This window comes from Opisthocomus hoazin, chromosome 6 (assembly GCF_030867145.1).
Source record: "Opisthocomus hoazin isolate bOpiHoa1 chromosome 6, bOpiHoa1.hap1, whole genome shotgun sequence".
Classification (NCBI taxonomy): Eukaryota; Metazoa; Chordata; class Aves; order Opisthocomiformes; family Opisthocomidae; genus Opisthocomus; species Opisthocomus hoazin.
This window is the reverse complement of record NC_134419.1, coordinates 80,304,363-80,328,597: the sequence shown is the minus strand read 5'-3', so window position 1 is coordinate 80,328,597 and position 24,235 is coordinate 80,304,363. Positions and strand designations below refer to the sequence as shown.

The 24,235-nt window shown below is 58.6% G+C and overlaps 1 protein-coding gene across 2 annotated transcripts in view; it reads right to left on the bottom strand.

Annotated features, from left to right (window-relative positions):
- Positions 1 to 22,930, bottom strand: part of PWWP2B (PWWP domain containing 2B) — a 63,771-nt gene extending 40,841 nt beyond the window's left edge. The window contains exons 1-3 of one of the 2 annotated variants that reach the window (XM_075423998.1): positions 22,770 to 22,930; positions 13,995 to 15,648; positions 2,183 to 2,717 (exon numbers count right to left, since the gene is read on the bottom strand). In XM_075423998.1, coding sequence (XP_075280113.1) covers positions 14,013 to 15,648; positions 22,770 to 22,930 — 1,797 coding nt within the window. In that variant the 3' untranslated portion in view covers positions 2,183 to 2,717; positions 13,995 to 14,012. Of the gene's footprint in view, positions 1 to 2,182; positions 2,718 to 13,994; positions 15,649 to 22,769 lie in introns of those variants that run through there. The other variant, XM_075423999.1, reaches the window with a different exon arrangement.
- Between the last annotated feature and the right edge of the window lie 1,305 nt (positions 22,931 to 24,235).

Sequence of the window (24,235 nt, the reverse complement as noted above, 5' to 3'; positions counted from 1 at the left end):
GAACACCCACATTTTTCCCTTCACCTCTGCGCTGGCCAGGAGTCTGGGTCAGCAAGAGTCCGTTGTTTGCTTTCTGACAGGCCCGGCAATGCCAGGGGTGCCGCACGTCCCGGTGCCAGGACCACAGGAGCTGCGCCCTGGGTGACAGGGGACTCGCAGGACACAGCGACCTGCCCGGGAAGGTGGGGAGGGCTTCTCGCAGGGATGCCACGTACTCCTCCACCGGCGCCCAGCAGCACGGCCGCTGCCCGAGGGCGCGAGGTGACAGGACTACCACGGCAGACAGGTTTGCGCTGGGCGGCTCAACACCCGGCAGAGCTCGTCTGTGTGCACCAGGGGCTTTACTGCGGAGCCAAAATATCACAGGGAAAACTCTGGGACATCCCCTCTTCAACAACGCTGTCCTGGGGACCACATCCCGCTGGGCTCCCGCTTACCTTCTCAACCCGTTTCATGTCCCAGGCCTAGAGAAAATCCGTGGCCCCAAGCGCGAGGCGTGGTCATTCTCTCTCCCACCCAGAGACCGAACGCCGGGTCCGGAGGCTGCTTCTGCCCGTCCACGGGACTCGCGTGACAGACGCGCGCCAGCCTCCTCGGCACGCGGCCGCAACGCGCGTGCTGCTCTCGGCGTCTCCCTCGGCCGCGCAGCAGCCCTTCGCCAGAGACGGGCGCAGACAAGCGCCTTTCCCGAGAGCACGGGGGAGTGGGGGCTTGGTTATTTTTGTTTTGCCTTTTTTTAAATTTTATTTTTCGAATGAACAGAAGGCTGCCTGTAACTCCCTTCAGCTCACTGCTGCAATAACACAGCCAAAAAGATCGGCAACGCTTTTTGGCACAATAAAGAAACGTGTGAGCAGAAAACACAAAAACTACCGCACATAGCCATCGCTAACCCTAGGCCCAGCTCGAGAAGATGCTAGAAACAAGCCCCACAAAAACTGCTGCAGACAGACAGGCAGGGGCCGAGAAAGGCAGAACTGTTGTCTCCACGAGCGGGAGCACTCACCGCGCAGGAGCGTCTCTGCCAGCCAAGCAGTCCGCTCGGGAGACGGGCGCAGCGGCCGCCCAGGTAAACAACTGCTCCACAACGGCTTCACACAAGGTGCAGGAGCACGCCCCTCCGCTGCATACTGCTGTCCTTTCTACCCTTATTTTCGGAAAACAGGAAGCTTATTGATTTGTTTGCAGAGGCTGCCAAAATCAGTCCTGGGAGACAGACGTCCTGTTTCAGCACTGCATTTTAGTCTGCAGTTTTTATACCACAGCCTTCCAACTGTTTCAAGGGAAACACATTTGACTCATTGTATGCTCTTACTGAGACTCAGCAGAAGGCTTTTTTCGGTGTCGAACTCTTCTTGTTAAACTTTGTTGCTGTTAAACAGAAAAGGGAAGCTCTAACCCCTCTTGCTGACATTCAAAAGACCACGATATGAACGAGCACGAAGCAGGAAAGCACAAGGCTGAATGTTCTCCGACCCGCTCGCTCTTCTGCTTCGGCACTAGCTCGTCGCGGTGCTTGCTGACACTGACCAAGAACAAACAGCAAGCAGAGCCTCTGCAACGATCCTGTGCTCGAAGGCAATCTTCTGCACGCAGACAACATTTTCCCTAGCAGGGACAACTCTCAACTGTCTTCTCCAGCATCAGAAGCAACGGATTACCACAAATTAATGTTTCTAGACTGAGAGAATCCAAGGGAAAGCTAGACCAATGCAAAACTAAAAAAAATAACCAATAGTTTCAAAAGCTTGTCCATAGGTCACTTCAGTTCGTCAAACATTTGTACTCTAAATCTGGGAGAAAAGCTGCAGGCTGCTTGTTTTCTGGTTTTTAAAGACTGCCAGTCATTCCTGGTCACATCTAAGGATGCAGATCCTTTCTGTCCAGCGACATGCGTCCAAGGGGCCTTCAGTTCGGCTCGTTGACTAGGTGTGAACGCAGCAGCCAGTCCCAAAGGTGAGCCCGCTCTCCGGCTGGCCAGCCTCCCCTCGGGCCAGCAGGGCACGCCAGGGCTGTGTGCCTGCCGCCGCAGGTGACCCACGGAAGGAAGAGGACGGTTAGGACAGAACCCACCCCAGCTGCCAGGTGACTGGCTGTGCACGTACCTGAAAACACCGATTCCCTCAGCTCTGCAGTAAATGACACGAAAAAGCTTTAACACATGCAATGACAGCCACGTAGCTATGTTGCACATTTTCCAAGTTTTAATAGACACAAAAGTGAGTCCATTGTACTTAAGACACTACAATGATTTCATTCTATTGCATGTCCTGCTCCAATTACATTTCTCAGAGTACAGTATTGAGTAAAAGTTTGGTAGCTTTAAAATTAACAAGTGTGTGAAATCTGTAAGTAAAATAAGCAGCAGCAATAATCTGGGGGATTTTATCAAGAATAGCTAACTTTTAAGTAATAAATACATTCCAAGTTGTGGTTTTTGCTGTTCTCCTAGTTCATTGCCATATGACTTGTCAAATTCTCATTCTAGGGTAAGGTATCCTTAAGACTTTCCTGCCAGCCTCACACCAGAAGGGCCACCTAACTCCAAGCCCCGGTGCCTGTCACCTGTCCCAGATGAAAAGCAGTGCAATCTGACAAGGAAACTCGTCCTCCCGCCATGCGCACGGCAACCTCCAGATTCTCCTGGGGAGCACGTCAGGATGTTTACCGGCTTCGTGACCCTCTAGGAGAACAGCTGTGCTCTTATCTTCTGTTACCTTGAAGAGAGTGAAAGAGGGAGAGGTTACTGCAGGCAGCACGGAACGGACCGGCGTTAGCGGCGAGGCAGACGCTCCGGGTTTCCTCTAAATATAGCCAGGAATTCTCCTGCTCCCGGCTGGCCCGGCAGGCAGAAACAGCAGCAGCTACAGCTTTGGAAGAAACTCGTCAAGTTAACAAACCCAAAGTAAGAGCGGGAATTTTCTCCAAGGCAGACACGGTGTGAATTTCAGTGACGATAATAAATCTTCAGTCTCCGGCTTAAAGACTTTTCGGTTCCCGTTCAGGGTGGGTTACTGTAGGTTAATCTGCCACGAGGCCCTGCAGAGAGTGCCACGTGAAGAACATCTGCCTCCACTTTTCAAACACATCTATAAAATAGGATTATTTTCCCCTTGAGAGCAAGCCATACAGAAGCTTTTCTAAGTACCTGCAACCGCTGAAGACACGGCGGGCTGCCGCAGTGCCCGGTCACGCGTGAGCGCGGCGGCAGAGCAGCCACGCCGCGTCCTCACTCCGCCTTGGAGGCGTGGGACACCCTGCTCGCCCGGGCTGCGGCAGCGGGCGCGTGGCACGGCAGCGCTGCGGAGCCCGCGGCACGGCTTGACGCGTTACGCTGCTGTCACCCGGCCTCCTCGCCAGACTCCGGCCACCGAGGGCAGACGGCAGGCTCGAAGAGAGACGTCTGCTGGAGAGGGATGTGCCTGTCCCAACAAAAAACCACGGAGGAGAGACGTCCTCGTCTGTACCCATGCATGCCAGCGGTACTCGCGCTGGTCCTGTAACTCTGGCCATGGAGTGGAAGCCTTGAAGGAGTTCAAAGGGGGCATCCGCTTGTCTTGAAGATCAAGTGAGGAAACCAGAAGACAGGTGAAACAACTTGGTGATATAGAACTGAACCAAAAAAAGGCACGGAGATCTACACTTACAGTCTTCAACTGCAAAAGCATCACTGCACCACACTTCTGTGCCAAATCAACTAACATGGCCGAGCCAGAGCCACGGGACGCGCAGGCTCAAGCCCATGTTCCTGACAAACAGGATTAATGTCATGAAGCAAAAGATCAAAGACCTCAAAAACTCCTCACAGCCGAGGTTTGTGACTTACAAGCACAGAGCACAATAAACCAAGAACAGCAACACCAAACACAGGAAGACGATCACATCTCCAACGCTGCTGAAACCCCAGCAGCACCTCTTCCGTGGGCACGGGACCAGACGCGACACCGATCCGCCCAGACTCCGCATCCAGAATGATCCCTCAGAACTGCCCACGCAGCTGAGATGGAAGGGCTGACTCAGCGCACCACGAACATCTGCCCTAAAACCCGTATTCCGGAGAAGGTCTGCAATCAGGTTTCACAAACTCCTCCGGTATTTAGCAGAATCATCCTGCTCCTAAGAAACCGGGATGTCTCCCAAGAAGGCTCTATTACCTACAGTCGACAGAGTACAAATTTGTACTTAAATCTTGCCAGGGAATCTATTCCATTTGCCTTCCAGTGAGTGGTGAGATTTTCAAGAGCACACAACAAACTCACTTGCAGGCTTATTACCTTACACCCACCGAAGCCTTAGCGAGGTCCATGGACTTGGAAGAACAACCCTCAAGTGGCTTTTGCAAAAAGCTGACCCTTTAGAGACAGACTACAGATCGAGAAGATTTGGTCTAAACAGGAAAAAGATGCATTTCCTTGCTGAGGAGGTGACAGCGAGCCCTCGGGCCGGTTTTGTTCTTTGTGATGCTCACACTTGGAGGAAGGAAGCATCACAACAGAAGCACGACGCCAACTGACCCGCCAGCGAAGGCTTCTGCCCGTGCACGGGAAGACGCTGCCGGCCGTAGGGACAGCGATGAGGCTGACCCGCAGCCGCTCGCCGGGGTCACCTGGGGTTCTCTCCTCCAGCAGCAGAAGGCTGGTGCTACCAGCAACACAACAAACTGCTTTAAAACAGCTGATGCTCCATGTCCCGAAGAGTTGAAACCTCACCACCCTGCTCGGCTCTGCGTGCTGCGGACGCGCGGGGGCTCATCCCGGCCTGGAAACACAGAGCCCCGCAGCGCAGCCCGGCAAGGGGGCAGAGGCTGCCTCCTACCAGAGCTCAGGATCTGTTTTCGGCAGCTCCTGGGCAGACCCAGGAGTCTTCAACACGTGTTCAAGAGGAGCAACAAACACAGCAACAGTCACTCGTATGTTCCCACTGCATCGCTGGAATACTTCAGAGCTTTCTGTTTAAAAAAAAAATCAAAAAAATCTTGAAGATGGAGCAGCAGCTTAAACACCACATTCTGGACATCGCTGCAGGCTCGGCACACGCATGAGCAACCAATACGTAACAGACTGACTCAGGACAATGGCATGATCTAGCAGCCCGTGTGCTAAGCTGTACGTCGAAAGGAAAGCCAAGAAAGCTCTCCTGAAGCCAAGTGCTTATTCATAATAAAAAAAATTGACATTTTGGATTAAATGAAGCCATTCACAAACTCAGACATCACAGCCACAGCAGAGTGCACAGAGCGGATTTATCTTCCGAGGCAACTGCACCCCGAGGGTGCTGGTGTGCGGGGACCCTGCTCGGGCCAGCTCTGCCCGCAGCCCCGCCTGGGGACTCGTGCCTTGACCCTCCTGGCGAGACATGTGCGGGGCACCCCGCATCCCTCCGCGGCACGGCGAGCACCCCGCACCCCGCGCCTCTCGCCTTCGTGAGCGCGCCCGGCACAGCACGGAGGGGTTCCTGCGTGCCCTGGCACTGCCGGGCTGTGCCGCCGCCACCAGCAGACACCCGCAGGCTCGCTCCAGGGAAGAGCCAGGGACATGCACGCGTGCTGAGCCAGAGTTCGGAACCCTTCCCCGTTGGACAGACTCTCTGGAAAGCCCCAGAGCGCTGCGGCGTGGAATCCCTCTCCCGTCGCAGCCCTGCGAGCGGCACAAGCCCCGGTTACCCTGCGTGTCCCGGCAGGCTGGGAAGCAATGGCAGCAAGAAGCCTGCTGATTTTCTCCGCCATAAGACAATTAACAGCAGGCTGTAACTGAGCATGGCCACATCAGTCTTCCTCCAGACTTCTCCCCCTGGGTAAAGGGCAGCGAGGCAGTCCTGGCCCAAGCTCAGGAGGATCAAGCGGCCGTGTCTTCCCGCAGCCCCGAGGAGGAGGGCCGGGGAACCCACAGGACCCGTGACAGGGGCCGCATGGCTCCCGCAGGCCTTCATTCCTCCAGACAGCACCTGGACCAGCCCGAGCCGCCAGCGGAAGGGAAGGAAGGGCAGAGAGGCTGCTGCTGGCAGCGGTCCGAGATGCTCCTTCCTTCCCATGCTCTCCTCCCGTGGGAAGGGGGCTGGGGCGCGTGGGGTTACTGGATCGCCGCCGGGACCCCCGTCCCTGACCCGCCGGAGGGGATTCTGGAACCGCCTCCCACTCCCAGGGCATCAGGATCCGCTGGCTTGAGCGGGCTGGCAGCTGCGTTCTCCAGTACTAAACCCTATCGTCCGAGCATCTCTACGACAAATCCTGTATCGGGTTTGAGGGATTTCTGCTTTTAGAAAGGGCTGCTTTCTCCATGAAGAAAAGACTCAAGTTACCGGCTTGAATCAAAACAGAGCAAGTCATCATTCATAAGGGAAGTTAAACTGGTAATTTTGCTACAATTCTTTTCTTCAGCTGCAGGGAGCACACAGGAAATGTGCTTTATAAAGAGAACTAGTCTGTCTGCTCCTGCAACAGCAAGAACTGGTACGCCAGTTAAAAGCACTCACTCCTTCAGAAATTAATCAACTTATGAAAAAAAGCCTTCATTAAAAAAATGCCCTGCTCCTCCCTTCCAGAGAGCCGTGGATCCCCGGTGACCAGAGATGGTTACCCGGCCACCGCGGGGCAGCTGAGGGAGTTCGTGTGGGAAAGGCGCGAGCACACGAAGCCGTCGGGAGCCTCCTGCCAATGCGAGATGCGCCACGTTCACCCCACGCCGCGCCTGCAGGGCCGGGAGCACAGGGAGCTTTCTGCGGCCCGCGGGCACCGGGGCTGGCCCAGCGGCCTCGGCACGGGCGGGAGGCGCAGCCCTCGCCCTCAGCACCAGACAGACATGGCTGCCGGTGAGCGCGGCAGGACCCCACGCTGCTCCGGGGCACAGACGGCTCCAGCAGAACCGAGAGAGCACTTTCCAGCTCACCGAAGAGCCGGAGGTCTGGGGCGCAGGGACTGTAGGTATGGAGGGCACAAGCGCTCCAGAGGCCGAGGTGTTAAGCCCCACCTGCGTCGTCACTGCTGGACACAAGAAGCCTATCTCAGACCTACGTAACCTCAGGACGTGCAAGAGTTCAGGAACCAGCTAATGCAAAGCTCACAAAGGTACGTATAGAGTGCAAAGCAGATGCATCAGGCAGACTAAAAAAATAAATACACCAGGCACCAGCCCATCCCCATCCAGTCGGCAGGGTACAGGCAAGCAGCTTCCCTCAGCCTTTCGTCAGGCGGAAGCTAGAGTTTGTCACTCTGCCAACACACTCCCCTTCACCTTGATCCCAGTGTCAGCGACGGGTGCTTATGGAAAAAACCAAAACACGTACCATGGCTGGAAAACAACAGCTTGCGAGTTTTTCAACATTTAAGAGTCTTCACGCTGATTTTTGGGTTCAAAGTCCTTTCATACCTGAGCACTAAAATGGGAAATAGCTGCCTCACCCACTGTGCCACCAGGCCTCACGAGCCAGCAGCTGCACTGCCATCAACGACGCAGGCTCCTGCGCAAAGATCCCGTTCACTGCAGAGCAACAAGCACCCTTCTCTACACAGAGCTATCTGCGAGTTCCCAGAACGCCCCTGCTCCTTCTCGGCCCACAGCAGCCTCTCTGTGTGCAGCCTGGAGGTGCTCAACACTCTGCAGATACCTGCTTCCCCGCAACACAAGCAGATGAACTTTTGAGCCTTACCCAGCGAGGCACGCAGAGTCCCTCAGCAAGGGCTTCGCCCCTCGGTCGGGGCCGTGCCGCTGCTCCAAGCCGCTGCCAGCCAGCCCTCTGCCTGCAGCACCACGCTCGCCCGGCTCCGTGGGGAAAGCGGAGGGGGTAACCGCAGCTTGAGACACCTCCTTTTGAGTTTACAAATGAAACGGGTAAATAAATGCAGCTCAGGAAAAGCTACAGAAATTTCACTTTCACATTATTTGTAAAAGCTACCGAAGAAACAAGTTTCCAGGCCCTTTGTCCAGACATCTCTGCTCACCACACAGACGCGCCCGGGAAGCGGCGCTGCGGACCCTGCTCCCGCACAGACCCCACCAGCGCCGAGCGCACGGCCGGCTGGCGACGCTGCACGGGGACGCCCACCCTCTGCTCGCCACCGGCACGCCTGGCTGGCACAACCTGCAGGCGCCCAAAGCTCTGCATGGGGCTTGCGGACCCTCGGCCCGGGAAGCCGCTTGCTGTGCTTCCAAGGGAGCCGTTCTGCCCTTCAGTTGTCACAAATCTCCTTCGGCAGCTGAAGTTACAGCTCACGTAAGCAGATCGCGTTCCTGGGCACCTGCACAGCTCCTGCGCAGTTCGGAATAGCAGAACCTGCCGGCATTTCCAAAAAACAGGCCTGGAAGCAGAGCGGAGGGAAAGAGGGGCCACAGACGGCACAGCCGGGGAGAAGCAGCGCGGCTCTGGCCGTCTCCACACGCAGCCGCAGCGGTCACACGCCAAGCACGGAAGCGCTTTCGGGAGCGGGGAAGTCAGCAGGATGCCACCAGACACGCAGCTCCAGACATCCCGCGCTGGGGCACGCAAGTACGCAGCGCAGTCTGTTTTAGACCTGTTCTCCTACTTTGCATTAGTATGCAGGGACGCTGACTCCACGCTGTTCGCAGGAAGACTGAGAAACAGTAATTAAGTTGGATGCTTGGGTTTAGTTGACTGGACCATCCAGAAGCCAGGCCAAGAAAAACCTCCAGCAATCATCTTCTGGGCCGAAGTGTTTCACGTGACCTGGCAGGTGTGTTTAAAAATTTAACTATCACAGCAATCACCACTACAACTTTATATAAAGCTCTGTAACTATTTTGTGCCACTGGTAGAGAAGAAAAGAGGTAAAAGGAAAAAGAAGAGTGATTTATGTTGCTTCATAAACTGCTGGCAAGCAGCACCGGCTACATGCACACACAAAGCCCTGAACATCTTTGCAGGTGAAGTCATAACCCAACGTTCCAAATTTTACGTTAGCGCTTACTATATATAGCAAGTATGCAATCAGCTTTGATTCTGCTGTGCATAGGAGCAGTGTGCTTTGTGACGAACGGCTCGAGGTACTGATACTGAGGGTCTGTTAAGCTAAGAGCAGTAAAATTAAAACCTTCAAAAGCCAGTATTTTCAAGCTTAATGGTTCCACAGCCACAGCTTGGGGGTTAAGGGGATAAAGAGAGGGAGGAAGAATAAAGGATTTTCCAGACTGAAAAAGCAAATGAATATACATGCTGTAAACTTGCTTCATGCAGAGATGTAAATGAAAATCTACAAGCAGTTTTTATAAAAGGTTTCACTGCACGGAAGGGCTGTGGGCAGGGAGGGGAGGCCTGTCACGAGGAGCTGTGCAGGAGATCTCGGAGCAGCTCCAGAGAGCCAGCCTCGTGGCACCGCAGCATCTGCTCAGCCTGCCCAGGGCCCCGTACCCGCACAGACCAACGCTCTCGCCACGCAGCCGGCCCGGAGCAACACACGCTCCTCGAAGCGCCCCTGATCCCACCACGCCATGGTCCCGCGCACGGCCCCACCGCCCCGGCTGCGACACACATGCTCAGCACGCCGCGGGCAACGCTCCGGCTCCGAGAGGCTTCCTGAGCATCTGGAGACAGAGTCCCGCAGCCAGCATGGGCGAGGGGCACCTGGCCAGGCCCGCAGCACAGCCGCCCAGGGCCGGGGGCCGCGGGGAAGCAAAGCCCCCTCCGTCGGGACAGGCTGGATGGGCGGCTGCTCCCTGCGCACCAGGGGCTCGGCCGTGCCGGCAGCACCGCTGCAGCCGCCGCTTCCCACCGGTGCTGCCCGGGCCAGCGGCTTGGAGAGGCCATCCCCGGTGATGCCATCGCGACTCCCCAAACACCAGGCTCCGCTTCTCCCGGCCTCCTCCCGGCACGCCTGGCAGCACACCGAGCTGTGCCCGTGCCCCTTGGCCCCATCTCTGCGGCAGCGGCACCCCGACACCCCTCTGCAGCCTCCCCACGGGCAGCGAGGGACGGCAGGGAGCGGCTGCAGCGGTCCCCCAGCGCGCAGCCCCGCCAGCCGTGCCCGAGGTACCCGCAGCGGGGAGCAGCGCTGCGACGGGTGCCCACCTTGCCAAGGGCAGCCGGCCCACGCCGTGCTCCGACTTCCCAGCCCCGGGATGGGCGCTCTGTAGGGAACGGCAAACCCCGCTCGCCCCGGGCGAGGGGAATCCCAGCATGGTCGGGGTTGGCAGGGCCCTCTGGGGGTCACCCAGCCCAACCCCCTGCCCAAGCAGGGTCACCCAGAGCAGGGGGCACAGCACCGCGGCCAGGCGGGGCTGGAATATCTCCAGAGAGGGAGACTCCACAGCCTCCCTGGGCAGCACCGCTGTCCTCGGGCTCGGCGCTCCGGGCACCTGTGGCGAGGGACCAGGCCATGCCCCGGCTCCGGGGCTGCGACGCGGCGCGGGGGGCCTGTCAGACTGGGCTCTGCTGAGGGGTACCACCGCCATGATCCCAGCACTGCCAGAGCCTCAGGCCTGGCCACGGACACCTTCCGCTACCAACAGAGCCCCGTGGCCGTAAGAGCCGGCCGAGCGGCGGCGAGCCAGGGCCTGGCGCTTCCACAGCGGGTCAGAACGCCGCGCCCGGCGCCCCGCGAAGCACGGACTGCTCTGCGGCGCGGGCAGCGTGCGCAGCGGCTCCGTGCGTGACACGCAAGTCGGGGCTGCAGAGCGGCACAGGAAGATGCTGAGCGGGCGCTTCTCTAAACCAAGGGTGTCTCACACATCGACTCCTGCGGGTTGCCAGTCTGCCTGTTGTTCTTCCAGAAACCTTGTCTGACTCGCCAGTTAATGACAGCATTCTAATAAAATATTATCTTTGCAAAAAAAGTATAAAACTAGGATAACAATATATCAAGATGATCATACCAGCTTTCCAACCCAAGCCAAAGTTTGTTAAAAAATCCACCTGCTCCCAGTTTTACATGCATTCACAAACGAGCTGCGCCGTTTGTACGCTTTGTCCAGCCATCACCCTCCCCGCTCTGCAGAACGGCATCACGTGCCAGCAGACAGGCAGTTTCACAGCAGACAGCGTCAGCAGGCACCGACTTCTGCCGCGGCCGGGACTGGCACGAGCGGCGCTGGCAAAGCGCTGCTGCCGAAGGCACCTCCCGCACTCCCGTTCCTGGTCTGTACTAACGATAACGAGCCCCTGTGCAGCTGCCAGTGCAGGCACAGCACGACGGATTTTCCAGCGGCAATGTGCAATAGTGCCAGTCCCGTGCCTGCTCTTAGGAACTACGTTAACAGACACTAGGCTGTACTGCCTTGAAAAGGCCTCAGAGCTCCCAGATATTTAACTGCAGCTCAACTGCCACTGCGGCCCTAGGACTGGAAACTGCAAGCATTGGTGGAAGCTTCAGTCACACCCTTCAGGAAAGAGCAGTCGGTGAGCAACTGACGGAAACCTTTCAGTTCTACCTCAGGGAAATTCAAGGAAAGCAATAAAATTCAGTCCTCCTGAATGGAGAGAATCAGGTACAGGGCGAGTCTCTGTGATAACGAGTTGTTTTATAAGCAGTGTACCAAAACACCAGACATGCTGGTCGAATCGCGAATCTAAGTAAATGTAACCCGTGGAGCACAGGAAGTTGTTTTGTTCTGCTTCCCCAGTTTTAAGCAACTGCAGTAGTTTACCCAACTCTCATGCCATCTCCAGACAGGCAGACTGGGCTGGCTGCTCACCTCACACACGTAGGCAGAAAACCAGCTGTGGCAAGCCAGCTGAAGGAGGCCAAGGCCATGGCGATACGTGTAAATATATCTATACACCCACATACACACACAGAGGTTTGGCCAAAGAGCACGCAGGGAAGGAGGGGTCTGGTCTAATCCAGGCCATCCCATCACTTTCTTCTGACCATTCTCAACACATTCTTCCTCCCCCCAGTTTGCAGACCTGCTCCACCCACCCCTTCTGCTCTGTACCCACAGCTCAGACACCCCCCGTGTCGGCAGTAACCCAGGTCTCCTCCACAGCAAGCGCTTCTCTTCCTTCCTGAGGCCTCGCCCCACAGCCTTTGGCCGCCCACCTCGCAGCCAGGTCTCACCGTCAGCTTACACAGTACGTGTGGCTGGGCAAGCACCCTCCCGCCCTGACCTGCAGGCCTGGCCTTGAGCTCCTCTTGGCCACACGCTTCCCTGCTCCACACGGACTGAGTGGCACGGCCGGTCTGACGGACGCGCAGCACGAGGTGCTTCTTCACCCTGCCCCTCCTCCTGCCCAGACGTGGCACAGCAGCCCACCGGAGCCCACCGCGCAGACAGCGGCCAGCGACAGCGACGGTGCCCGTTCTGCTCAGGCGGCCCCTAACCGCGCACTCAAACACTGCCAAGGCAGGCCGGCAGCAGGATGAAGCTCTGCTGCTCCTTTAAAGGGAGCACTGTTAGTACAGGAGCAATGGATTCTGCACTGGCGAGGACAGCGTATGCTGGGCATCAGGTTTATTTATACCCCAGATCTAGGAGTCTGGGTCCAATCCAAACACTCCTGATATAACAAAGTCCTTAGCCAGAGTTAAGTAGCATTCGAAGGGGCAAGATCAAGGATGAAGCTTAAATGCTGCTGCTGCAGATCTACGTTTTTACTTGCTCAGGTGTCCAGTTGTCCAGACACCTTGAGCACACAGGACAAATCTCCCACGCTCTAATTATTTACTCCAGCCAGGCTTGCTGAAATGGAGTAATAAATCAAGCAAAGCAAGTCCTTCACCACACTCAAGCAAGCGGTGAAGTCCCATGCCAGAGGGTACAAAAAAAGTCCTTTTTCCCCCCCTCAGGATTAGATGAGCACTGACCATCGCGGTCCCACTGCATTAAACTAGCTTAGACAGAGAACAGACAGCCTACAGCAGGAGTGTACCGGCTTGCGCACACACAGTCCTTCTCGCATGAAAAAGAGCAGAAAAAGTTAGGGGACAGCATAGAGAACCACACTGTATAAAGCAAGACTTTTGACAAGACTCTGCCTAATGATTAGTTATGGTTTTCAGACAAAAACTTAATCCCTCCCCTTGTTTAGCAGCACCACAGACCAGGCCTTGCCTAGATAGTGACGACTGGCAGGTCGTGAAACAGTTCCAGATCTTACTCCAGCTGCTGGACTTTTCCCCTGGCCTGCACTGAAGGCAGCGTCAACCGAAATTACAGATGGTATTGCTATTCCAGTCACACCACACCCCGTATTTTTAGGTACCAAATTTTCACCCTGGGCAAAGCTTTGACTGATGAGAATGGGCGTTCCATCCCCCTCCACGCTTGCACCCAGCAAAAGAAAAACCTGGAGGCATCACAGAGAATCAGCTCCTACATTTATATTCCCACCTTATGTCCTCAAAGAGGTCGCAGGTGAAGCCCAAAAGAATTTAGTTTGATGATGCAGGCCATTCCCCAGCAACACACCAACATTTCAGACACAAACCAAACCCCAAGTGCTGTCAGCAATGTTGAAATACTGTTCCCCCATCCTGAGGAGCCGTAAAGAAAGTGGCTTCACAAGGAACCAGAGGGGTCAGAGAAACTGCAGGGGAGCAAAGGGCTGCCAAGGGCCCTCAGCTGTTATGGGTAGCTGCTGGGCATATGATAAGTATAATCTCACTTCCAAGAAGAGCTTTAGTCCTTTGCAGCAAGAAACATTTCAAAGAATCTCAAAAGTCTAGGAGCTGCTAGCCCTCCAGGCACAGAGGATTAGTTCTGATGCAAATGAAGTACCCTCACCACTCACCACACCCTCGCTGCAAATGGCCAAATGGCCTCGCTGCAAATGGAGTTTATCAGCCCTCTGAGCATCGATGCTTGCTACCTCGTGATGCCAACTGCTTTGTACTCTCCTCTGAGAGCAGGGGCTCCCATTCCCATGGTCCCCCTGAAGGTCTGGAACTAAAGGCTCTTGTCACCTCTGAAATCACCACCAACAGCCAGGCATTTAACAACTGTCCACCTCGGTTTTTAAGGAAAAAGAAATGCAAACAAACAGCGGAACACAGATTAAAAAACACAAGCAGGCTTTTCACATGAAGCATTAGTCCAGCAAGCACTCACCTGATACTGGAGGCAAAGTTATGTCTCAAACTGTGTTAAGAGATCTCTTATTTCTGGAGTCAGATGCTCTACTGCCTTTGCAGCTTCTGTGATAGCTTTCCGATACATCCCTTTCTTCTTGCGATTAAATCTCAGTTTGAAAAATTCGGAGAAAGGAGAGAGTTTTGAAACAGATAAGAATGAAGTCGTCGGAGAACCAAACCACGATACTTTAGCTTCTCGCCACGAAGGTTCCCCGTTTTCCTTCTGGCTAAGGTTTATGTCAAGAACACGTGCTGGCCACCATGGAAAACCATGAATTTTACCCCAAACAATATCCCCCACTGAAACTGTTCTTCCGTCTTCTGTGACACATTTAGACACGCTCTGGGTATGCAGTCTAACCGTTAGCGGCGGCACAATTTTACGCTCATCTTTTGAAGATGAAGAGACGGATGCATCATCACCAGGCAAAAAGTCACATATTTCTGGTGATGTTACTTCTGAACTAGAAGACTTGGATTCGTCTAGACTGTCATTACTACACACTGATAAACTAGAAGAATCTGCTTTTCTTTTCCGATAATTCATAAGGAAAGCCAAGTTATCGTGTCCATCTTTACCTTGGGGAAATCTTTTAAAGTCATCATCTTCACCTGAACTCCCTGAAGATATCTCAGCCAGACTTCTGTCTGTGGATTCATCGTTGTAAAATGCGCCAGGAGTGGACTCCCTGCTGTTCTGAAGGACATTTATTTCGTCGATAAGTTCAGCCTTATAAATTGAAACGCTCTGACCATCATTGATGCGATGGGGCTTCAGCCGTATCTTTGGGGGTGGGACATCCGCACTGGAATGCACCGGCCGCGTGAGCTTCAGCTTTGGAATGGAAGCAAGCTGGCTGCCTGCTGACTTGTCCATTAAACATTTGGTTTCTCGACACCGTTCAGAGTCTCTGGCCTCCTCTTGGTCCTCCCCTCCGTTCTGCAATATTCGCTCGGGACAAAACGGTTTGACTGAGCCATGAACCCGGGAAGGGATTTTTACAACCTCGCCTTTCCCTTGCGGAGTACTGTAGGATATTTTTATAACTGGCGTCCGATGTACTAGTTCCCCAGAAAACTTGTCATCCTCTCTCTTTTCTCTTTTGTTCCTTTTCTCCGCGTAGTCGGAGTCACTGTGCTTCTTCTGCTCTTTCTCCTGGATGCTCAGCTTCCTCCTGGTTTTCGCGTTCTGCCTAGCCGTGTCGGCATCCTCCGGGTTCAGCGTGTTTTTGCACTTCTCGCAGAGCACCTGTCTCGGCCGTAGCCTGATGGTGCTCATGATGAGCCTTCCCGGGTCTCTGTTCCGCGACAAACGCCTCCTCGTCCTCTTGATAGTCCGTGGCGGTGGCTGCGGGACCCACTGGTTGTACGTGTGCCGCAGCCACAGCGGGCGAGGAAAGGGAGCTCCCTCGAAGTACGGGGGGTAAGGAGGAAGGCTGCCAGGCGGCGGGGGAGGCAGCAGTGGGGGGACTTGCTCATCGCCGTCTCCTTTGGTGGGCTTGTCGCCAGCCGGCCGCGGCTCCCGCTCGCCCCGCGCAGCATCTCCGCCCTCAGCAACTCCGTTCGCGCAGGCGTCGGCGGGAGGGTCCTCGTGCTTGGGGAAGGAGGACGGGAGGCAGAACAATCCGGACCTACAACGGGGAGAGAAGGACAGGGAGGGAAAGAGACAAGCGTCAGGGTGTCTGCAGGGTGCTTCTCTGGGCAGACTGCGCACGACGAGTGTGCTGGTTTCTTTAAAAAACAAACAAACCCCCCCAAAACCCCCCTCCCGCAACTTCCACATACGAAGAAGACAACATTCTCCCTTGCCTCTAAGACAAGGCAGCCAATTCTGCCACTGAAAAAAATAACAGCACTTCAAATTTCAGGAAAGGTGTCCTCTTCTTCTGCCAGAAAAGGCAAGGAGATCAAAATCTCCTGTTGCACAAAGTTTTGCTCCAAGAAGCTTTACCACGCAGGGCAGTTTATTTTATCAGCAGGCCGGTAAATCCACCAGGGCTGTGACACAGATTACACAAGCCTTCTGGAACTGTTCAACTCCCTTGCTCCATGCTGTACTCACACCGCTGACTTTTCAGCTCCTCATTCAAACCCTGCGCCTCTTGACTGGGGCAGATAACTTCCACTTTCTGGGCACGCAGCTCTGCTCCTCTGCCCCCGTCTCTCCATATGTCACTGTGTTTGTTACAACAAGGAACACTCTGCCATTTCAGAACAGCAAGACCAAGAACGATGATGTGCTACTGCCCAGTGCCAAGTCATTACAGGCTACCAACGTCTGGATACCATATCTTGCACAGACACCGGCAAAAGCCAGTCCTCCGAAACACTGAAGCACACAACTGCGATTCACGTTTCCGGGTTTCTGCACCAGAATTTATGCCCTTGGCCTGACATTAGAAATATTCTGCTAACGCAGCACTTGGACAAATATTTGCCCTGAAACACTGACTCGGAACGGGCAACGCTCTCTGCCTTGGCTTGCCAGAGATACGTCTGTAGAGACTACACCATCAGTGAAATGTTTCTGCTTTTTTAATAGTAAAGTGCTGTACGAGTGAGCCACGAAGAAGCCACAAGGAGATGGAGAACAGTTGCGGACCAAACACTCCTTTTAATTTCGGACGCTACATTCCCCATTCTCCTCCTCGCTAGCCACCGTCTTCCTTCCAGCCACTGGCAGGCGAGGAGCCGCTCGGTGGTGTTACAGGGAGAAGGACTTTGGCAACCGCCACGCAGAAGGGCACCAGAGAGAAGCCGAAGGCATCCACTCAGTCACACGTCCCCTTGCCAAGAGAAGCACCACGTCAGTGCCGCGGGCGCGCCGACGGAGAGGAGCCTCCTGCCCTCCCAGGCACCCAGCGCCTTCCCCAGCTCTGCCCTCCGGCCGCATCGCCTTGCTGCGGGGAGGACCCCAAAGCCAGCGCTGCCCCTCACCAGGCACCAGCAAGGAGGTCGCTGCTCCCCACAGCAACACCCGCAGAGAGCAGCGTTCCTGGAGGTCGGGAACCATCCGAGATCAGGGAGGAAAGGAACAGGGCTTTTTCAGCAGGTCACAGGAGAATGGGGAACACGGACCCCACTTCATACTGCTCTGACCCACTGGCTTCATTCTCCTTCTCTCGGACAACTACAGCCTGCATCTCTCTGGCATGGGTGCCACGAAGACTCCAGCAAGCCAGGAAGTAAGCAAGCAGGGGTTCGTCTGATCCTGGTACAGCTCCCTGCCCTTCTCTAACTGAGATCAAAAGAACCACCGAGTTATCTGGGCTCCGCAGAGTCCTTTCCCACTGCAGAGGGCAAGGACTCGCTTCTCCCGTCAGAGTAAGAGCACAGGAACTTGCTGTTTAGATGACAGTTCGGTTTACTAGGAACCGCCAAGTTGGAAGGCTAGTGAGTCAAGAGGATTAAGCTGCTGAAACCACATAATTTAGAACAAAATGTTTTTGTTCTAGGAGTTTTTTTTTTTTAAACAGACACAACTGAGAACGTAGGTGTCTTTCAAACAACAACCAGGAAAGCAAGTACAGTTTGTACAGCCAAATAAAGATGTCAGCACGGTTCATAACACAACTGCACACGCTGTCATTTCCGAAGCTCTGGCTACGAATTTTGGTTATTCTGCGCAATGAGATTGTCTGATTCGGCCACACCAGAAACCTGTACAAGCCTCCTGTTCGTCCCGTGGACACAAGCCCAGCTCGCTCTGCTCCTGCGGGCCAGCGCGGGCCAGCTCTGGAGAGCTGGCCCCCAGCAGGCAGGGCCACCGAGCCCGCTGCCCTCGCGAGCACCCGGCGCGGCACGAGGCTCCTCGCTCGGCAGAAGCGAAGCACTGGAAGGTTCCCTTCACGGGATGATTTACGCTTGTCCAGTTAACGCATGAGCACGTCGTAACCCTGCTCGGCTGGGCACGTCCCCCCGCTGCAGGAACGCTCCGCAGACCCCAGCCCCTCGGCAGCCCGCGGGTCGGTGCCCACCCGGGGCGAGACACGAGCGTGCCTGCGCTCGGGTGCCCGGGCCCTGCTGCCGTCGCACAGCCCTGGCTGTAGGGAAACCCCAGCTGCAGGGGGAGCGGTGTGGGCCCCGCGGTGCCTGGCGAGGGGGCACGGGCTGCGGGGACACCAGGGCGCAGGACCTTGCAGGCCCGAGGGGTGACACGCACTGCCAGGCTGAACGACAAAGCAGCGTAAGGGCCATTTTCGACAGCAGCGGCTTCCGCAGGGCCAGGCAGTGGCTCTGGTGGGGAGGGCCACGGCCGGGCAAGGGCAGGGACAGACCCGCTCGGCCAACCCCGCTGCGGCATGGCGGTGCGGCAGGGCGGCAGCGCAGCAGGGAGAGCCACGCAGCGCACGGCCGCGGCGCTGGGAACCGCGAGCCGCGCAGCCCGGTGCGCTGCCTGGGCAGCCACGGTCCTCCCGCCGGTCCAGGGCTCGGGACCCACAGCGCAGGGGCAGCTCGCTCCTCCCCGCCGGTGCCCCTCGGGGACCCGCAGCAGGGCACCCAGCACCCCGCCGCGGGCGGCTGCGCGGGCGGGCACAGCGCAAGGGCAGCCATGGAGAACTGCAGCCCCTGCAGCTCCGCCAGCGCTGCTCCGGCCGCAGCCACGACACCGGGAACCGTCTCCCTCTCTGGAGATGTTCAGGACCCGCCTGGCCGCGGTGCTGTGCAGCCTGCTCTGGGTGACCCTGCTTCGGCAGGGGGTTGGGCTGGGGGACCCACAGAGGTCTCTGCCACCCCGACCATGCTGTGATGCTGTGAACCCACGCCAGGCCACCACCCAGCACGCCAGGCCACCACAGCCAGGTCGCACGGGTGACAGAGGTGCTTGCTCCCAAGCGGCCTCTGTTTCTTTCCCTTCATACCGGCAGCATCTCCAAAGGCTGTACAACACCGTTTCGCTGAAGAATCGCCCCTTTTGCAGCCCGCCCACCATGCCAGCTCCGGGCAGGGGTAAGCAGAGCTCTGGGGTCTCGCCCGCCCGCCTGTCCCCGAGGCTCTGCGCACCCGGCCCTGCTTCTCAGGCGCAGCGGGACGGAAAACAGCTCCACGTGCGCCTCGTATCTCATGGCCACATCGCCCACGCCGTCACCCAGGGCTGCTTTCGGTTTCTCTGCCCCTCCACGCTGCGCACTGCTGCCGGGCAGGCGCTGAAGGACCGAGCTCCTCCGGGCTCCCGCGGCCGCCGGAGCACCGGACGGATGGATGCGGGGAAGTCCTGTCCTCGGAGAGCGCTCGCCGGGGGCCGTGCCCGCAGCCCCCACGCTCCCCCGCCGCCGGCCCCCTCACCAGCCTGGAGCCGCCTTCCACGCAGACACAGCTCCTCGTGAGAGGACTGAGCGCCGGCGCCTTTCCACCCGCTGCAGAACAGGAGACGTCTCGTCCGGCACACCTCACTTTCCAGGAGAAGCTCACTTTCACCGTAAGGAGAAATATCAGTTCCACCGGCCTCCCCTGCATCCTCCAGGCTTTTCTGCTCAAGTCTGGATGCAGTCAGTGTGCTAATTCTGTTTACTCGCTGTCGCTATTGACTCTGCACATTGACACCCATTCAGCTAAGATGAAGGTGCCCGAGTTTGTGGGTCCGGGGCACGAGTCCACGTGCAGGTACTGCAAGCAGCAGGGAATCCTGCAGAACACAATTTGTGCCCCCTCTGTGGGGCAGGCGTAGCCAAATAGACTAAGTCACCTCACTCCAACCTCTGCTTGGAACAGAAGACACCATCCTCTGATTTGTGCTCATACATAATTAAAAAATAACTAATTATAAGTTCAGTTGCAACAAAATTACCAAGTCTTGTTATCAAAAACACTGTAACGACAGTGAAAATGCATTTGAACCTCCTTGCGAGCATGGACACTGTGTAGCTGACTGCCTAGAAGAGCAAAATTATTGGAAGAAAGTAACTGCCAGTCACTGGATGACAAGCACGGGCGCTTGCTGCCTGCACAGGCTAGGCTGCGGTCGAAAAGAGATGCCTGTAGGAAGGCAACAACCACCCTGCCTTCAAACAATTCAGCTGCTACTGGAAAAGTCAGGCACGTGTTTTTAACTACATCCCGCTGCTCCCAAAGGCACAGGGGAGAAGGCAGGAGGCAGGCAGCGAGGGAGGCAGGCAGCGAGGGAGGCAGGCAGGCAGCGAGGCTCCTGCCCGCAGCCGCTCCCGCTTCCCGCAGCCGCTGCCTGCAGGCCGAGCCCCCGCAAACCCGGGCAGGCGGTTTCGGGTTCGAACCTGTGCCCACTTCTTCGTGGCTAACGTAACGGGAGCCCGACGGTGGGACCTGGACGGAGGGGGATCTCCCGGCTGCCTGGGCGCTCGGGGTCGCGGGCCTGCCTCCTGCTCAGCTCCCCACGTTAGCCGCCTCATTTTAGGAGAAATAAAACAGATTTGCGCTGTATACAATGCTAAAACCAGTTTAACGCACAAAAGAAAGCCAAAGAGCCACCACACAGGCTTTGCCTCTCTTCCTTTTGGGGTTCTCCCCTCTTTTTTTTTTTCTTTTTTTTTTTACAGGTGAACCGACCCACTCCGCTTGCCCCCCTCCGCCACCCGCCCAGCCTCCCCGCCCCGGCCGGCGCAGTGCCCGCACGGCCTGGCTGCTGCCCGGGAGCTGCGGGCAGGGCAGGCAGCAACCCCCGCGCAGGGCACAGCCCAGCGAGGCTCCGCTCCTCAGCAGCGCAGCGGGGAAAATGCTTTTGCCACACCTCTGCTCTGGACTAGTTTCGGGGCCTTCAAAGCTCAGCACCAAGCCGACAAATTCCTGCTGCCGCCGGGACACACCTCAGCCCTCACCTTCCAGCCACCAGCAGACTATCGTAGTCTGCTGCTACTGCGGCGCACAAGACCTCTTCTCCCCTCTGCACCCCAGACCTACGGCTGCTGCAGCGGAGCAGGGGCTTTCAGCCCGCTCCCCATGCTCACCCCAAGCTGCTGAGGCTCACCAGGAGCCGGGCACTCGCCTCGCATCCAGCACGTTCTTCCTGCCGACAGCCACGAGCGGAGGCCATGGCTCTCCAGGCACGTGTCGGCCCTCACCTCACAGCCCTGCGATGCTCCTCGCAGCCCACCCAGTGCTTGGGACCACCACGAACAGGGCATGGCCCCAGCAGCCGCTCTGCATTCCGGTTCTTCACAGCCCGTGGGGAGAGGCCTTCCTCCCAAGAGCTCCAAAGACTCGGGGAAGCAGAGGTCTCTGCCCAGGGCTTCTGGAGAGACGGGTGGGATGTGCTCCCACTCCACCATGGCCCTGAAGCGATGATTAAAACGCAGAGCCAGCCGGCACTCAGAAGCTGGAGTGCTTTTCCTCGTGTCTCTCCACCTGAGGCAGCACTGCCGTACCAACGGGCTGCAAAACCGGCCCACTCGAAGATCTTCAGCTTCCTCTGAGGAGAAAAGAGCCAGCAGCCACCCCATCCCTGCGTAACCCTGGGGGCAGGTGGGCCCATCCAAAGGCTCACCTTTTGCCATGGACAAGTCTGATCACGAGAGAGGACAGCTGCTGGGGCGGGCGGGAGGAGACGGGGGCAGCCATCCTCCCCACGAGCGAGCGCACAGCAACCCACCCCCTCGTCCTGCCCTCCCTGTTCCGCTCCACGCCGGGAGGAGGATGCGGCTCCGTGTCCTACTGCAGGCCCAGGCGGCCCCATGCCACAGGTCTCCCGGTTGGGGGGACTGCAAATGAGCACCCACCACGCGAGGGAACTCCACCACCCCGGTGACCGGGGGCCGCCCTCCCGCTCCAGCAGAGACCGGCGGCACGGCCGCGGCAGTGACCCGCTCCGGAAGTGCCTTGAAGTCTGGGAGGAAACCCTGTCTGGTCGGTTCTCGGATCCACTGCGGGCAGAGCGGGGCAAAGGAGAAAAGGAGTCACAGAATCACAGCATGGTTTGGGTGGGAAGGGACCTTACAGATCACCCGGTTCCACCCCCCTGCCATGAGCAGGCACATCTTCCACCAGCCCAGGGTGCTCAGAGAACAGCTAGGGGGAAAAAAACCAGGTGAAACAGAGCACGCTGTCACCGAGGAAGACGACAGCCGGAACGGGAAAAGCCAGAAACAGCGGGCTCTGAGGCGACGGAAGCGACGCCTCCTGCTCGCTGCGCTGGAGCTGGGCACCAGCAGACTCTGCCAGCGCCGGACACCTCGGTGCTTCTGAGAGCCCGGCTCCGACTTTGACAGGGTCACGGCACGGCGGGGTTGGCAGGGCCCTCTGCGGGTCGCCCAGCCCAACGCCCTGCCGAAGCGGGGTCACCCAGAGCAGGCTGCGCAGCACCGCGGCCAGGCGGGGCTGGATACCTCCGGAGCGGGACAGCCACCGGGACAGCCGCGTGAACCCCAACAAACCGCGCACACGGAGTCTCGCAGCCCCGCGCCGCTGCCCGCTCCCGCCCAGCGCCCACCCGGCGGCCCGCGGCCGGGCCCGCTGCTCCCCCCGCACGGACGGCACCGCCGCACCGGCCGGCTCCCGAGGCCCCCGCCGCCCCGGGAGGCCGGGCCGCCCCGCCGGGACGGACACCGCGAGGCCGCACGGCCCGACCGCGGGAGCGGCAGCGCCCGGGGAGCCGCGGGCCGGGCCCTCCGGCGGAACGGCCCCGCGGCGCCGCTGGGGAGCGGGGGGAGGGCGGGCCCCGGCCTCCCGCACCGGGCCGCGGCCTCCCGCACCGGGCCGGCCACCCCGAGGGGCCCGCGCCCCCGGGCCGCGCTGTTCCCGCCGCGCCCCGCTCCCCGCCGCGCCCCGCCGCGCCCCGCCGTACTTCTTGGTGCAGTCGAGCAGGACGCCGGTGAAGCGGCGCTCCCCGCAGCTCAGCGTCACCACCAGCGTGTCGTTCACCACCTGCTCCACCCGCACCGGCAGCCAGGCGCCCACCCGCGGCGGCCCCGCCGCCTCCGCCGCCGCCGCCGCCGCCTCGGCCATGGCCCTGCCGCCGCCGCGCCCTCCCCCGCCGCCGGCGGCCGCTGGGGCCGGCCCGGGCCGCGCCGCGCGATGACCTCACGCTGCGGGCGCCCCGCCGCCGCGCGCTGCCCGCCGCGCCTGACGTCACGGTGACGCCCCCTCGCGCGTGACGTCACGGAACCGCCCCCGCGGCTGTGGGCGGACCGGCGCCCCCCGCCCCGCCCCTGCCGCGCGGCGGGCGGGGCTGCCGGCACGCGGGACGGGGCGGGGCCGGGGGCGGGGCGAGCGCACCGGGCTCCCGCCCGCCCCCTGGCGGCCCGGCGGGGAGAGGCGGCGGCTGGTGGTTAATTACTTGCCCCCATCAGGGCTGGTGGTTTGATTGCCCTCCTCAGGGCCGGGCCGGGCCCGCGGTGCCGGGTGGAGGGCCCCGAGGCACGGCCGCTCCGTGGGCTGTGGGCACGCGGCGAGGAACTCGGCCGCTCGACGTCCCCGAGAGACCCTCGGGTGCCCTCGGAGGGCCGGTGGCACCTGTGACACTGCTGCTTCCCAGCGGCTGAAGATATCTTCAGGTCTCGGGGTCGGATGGCAACTTAAATCTCGTTTACTCGACCTGCCTGATGCTCACCGCGGTCCCTTCACCGCGGCGCAGGAACTCAGCTCCAGCGCTGTTCCCGGGTCGCTTTGCTGCCGCTCTGCACCGCAGCGACCCGCGCCCAGCCTGCGCAGCCGCGGCAAAGACGAGCAGCGCGGCAGCAACGCGCCCTTGCCGCGGCGCTTCACACGGGAGGGAGCCGGGAGAACCTTCCTGCCAACGCCGAGGTTCTGCCTCTCGTCCCACTGCCGGGCACCCCCAGCGCGCCGTGACCCCGGGCACCGGCAGCCGGCCGCACGCCGACGGCAGCCAGCACCCACAGCACGCGCGCGGGAGGTCAGGGTGGGTCCTGATGCGGAAAGCTTGCCTTGCAAACTGTAGCGCTTCAAACCTCCTCTTTTGCCCAAACACCTCCAGACTTCAGCTGGTGAAAGCCCCACCAGCACCTGAAAACCATCAAAAAGTGACAGCGAGACCCCAGGACTGAGACTGGTTGGGAAACGCTCCAAGCCCAGAGCCTCAGTGAACACCCAGGAGCAGCGGGTCCACCTGCGGTCTCGAAGCGACGCTGGGTTGCAGACGTCGGTGTCACCGGGCTCGTTGAACACTTACCGACCTCTGCACAAATCAGCGCTGGTGGTGGAACTGCACCAGGAGCCAAAGGGGCTGCGGGGACAAACCGCACCGTGCTGGGCACTGCCGCTGCCACGGCTGCCGTGCTCTGCCCGTGAGCC